The sequence below is a fragment of the Capsicum annuum genome, chromosome 10 (assembly GCF_002878395.1).
Source record: "Capsicum annuum cultivar UCD-10X-F1 chromosome 10, UCD10Xv1.1, whole genome shotgun sequence".
Lineage (NCBI taxonomy): Eukaryota > Viridiplantae > Streptophyta > Magnoliopsida > Solanales > Solanaceae > Capsicum > Capsicum annuum.
In genome coordinates this window covers 219,965,000-219,966,927 of record NC_061120.1, presented here as the reverse complement: position 1 = coordinate 219,966,927, position 1,928 = coordinate 219,965,000, and the positions used below count along the sequence as shown (strand labels likewise).

General features: G+C 41.0%; 1 protein-coding gene and 1 pseudogene across 1 annotated transcript; both read left to right on the top strand.

Annotated features, from left to right (window-relative positions):
• The window catches only part of LOC124887911, a 2,470-nt pseudogene extending 2,211 nt beyond the window's left edge, over nt 1-259 (top strand).
• Nucleotides 40-1,910, top strand: LOC107843968 (disease resistance protein At4g27190; the record flags this gene model as incomplete). Its single annotated transcript, XM_047397491.1, is given in 1 exon segment — nt 40-1,910. A coding segment is annotated over 1 exon segment (1,629 nt), but the record flags the coding sequence as incomplete, so codon positions are not given.
• Nucleotides 1,911-1,928: the final 18 nt, after the last annotated feature.

The window sequence follows — 1,928 nt, the reverse complement described above, 5'->3', positions numbered from 1 at the left end:
TCAATCAAAATATAGCAAATAAAATTGAACGAGGGATTATCATTCATGGCATTATAATACTATTTCCCTCATAGCCCTTAAAGTCCAAGTGCGAGTTTTCAATCACTCTCAAGCCGTTTTCATCTAATTCCTACTCCAAAAAAAAATTTGATCTCCTTGTTCCTTGTAAATCTAATCGAAAACATCAAAAAAGAAAAAAGAAACAACTTTGGCAGTTCAGACTTCAGAGACTGTTTTTGTTTATTGGACTAGCCAGTGAAGAATTAATTAAGGAGATAGGTATGGAAATCGTAACTGCTATTTTGAGCCCAGTCGCAGAACACTTGATGATACTGCCAGTTGCGCGACAGATTGGATATTTGTTTTACTATAGGCGCAACATCAGGTCTTTGGAAAATGAAAATAAGAAGCTGGAGGGTATCAGAAGCGGGGTGCAGCACAGAAAGGATGCTGAATGGAGAAACTTACAAGTCATGCCACCCCATGTCGAGAATTGGTTAAAGGATGTTAATGAAACTACTGCTGAGGTGGCGGTTTTACTACGACGTAGAGCTGAGGTTGAAAGAGGTTGCTTCTACGGTTGGTGTCCAAACTTGAAGTCACGTCACTCGCTGAGCAGGAAAGCTAAGAAAATTGAACAGGCTATGATTGGTCTTCAAGATGAAGGCACACGTTATGCTCCTTCCTCCTGTCCAGCACCACTTGCAGTTACAGTGATACACAGTGATGAGTTTGACTCTAGAAAACAGAAGGAGGAAGAGGTCATGACAGCTTTGAAAGATGAGGGGATCACTATTGTTGGGATATGTGGTATGGGTGGTGTTGGTAAAACAACACTGGCTGAGAAAGTAAGAGCAAGGGCAAAACAAGAAAGGTTGTTTGATTATGTTGTTGTGCTAACTATCAGTCAACAACAACCAGACATTAAAAAAATACAGCGCGAGATCGCCGAAGGAGTCGGTCTATCATTAGAGGGGGACGATTTGTTGGAGCGTGGAGATCGGCTGCGTTCAAGGTTAATGCAGAAGGACAGTCGCGTCCTTGTAATTTTGGATGATGTTTGGAAGAAGGTTGATCTAAAGAGGGTTGGAATTCCCAGTGGTAGCGATCGCAACTACTGGTGCAAAGTGATATTGACGACGCGTCTCCGAGATGTTTGTGACGATATGGAGGCTAAAAAGAAAGTACATGTTGAAATCTTATGTGAAAATGAAGCATGGCTCCTTTTTAGGCAGAAAGCCGGTAATTCAGCTGATGATCTCTCTCTTCCTGATATAGCAGAAGCCGTTGCCAAAGAATGCAAGGGGCTGCCACTTGCAATTGTTACTGTTGCAGGAGCACTAAAGGGTAAAACCAAGCGTTCATGGGAGGATGCCCTTTTAGAATTAAAAAAAGCAGCACCAAGAAATATTCGAGGAGTGCTTGCAGATGTGTATCAACCTCTGAAGATAAGCTATAATCACTTAGGGAGTGATGAAGCCAAGGATGCCTTTTTGCTTTGTTCCTTGTTTGAGGAAGATAGTAATATTTGGACTGAAGAATTACTTAGATACGGAATGGGGCTTGGCATCTTTTCGGAACTCGAAAATTTAGAATGTGCAAGAAATAGGGTGTCTAATCTGTTAGAAACATTGAAAAATTGTTTCTTGTTATCCCAAGTTCCAGGCAAAGATTATGTCAAAATGCATGATGTGGTCCGGGACATGGCTATACATATTGCATCTGAGGGTAACCATATTTTTTTGGTGAGCCACAATGTGAACTCAAAAGAGTTCCCAAGAAAAGACTCTTACAAGCAATACAGTCATATGTCAATTGTTGCAAATAAATTTGATGCGCGTCCCAGACCAATATCTTGCCCACGATTGAAGCTTCTGATGTTAAAACTCCGTTTCGAAGAGGGTTTCAAATTACAGGATGATTTTTTT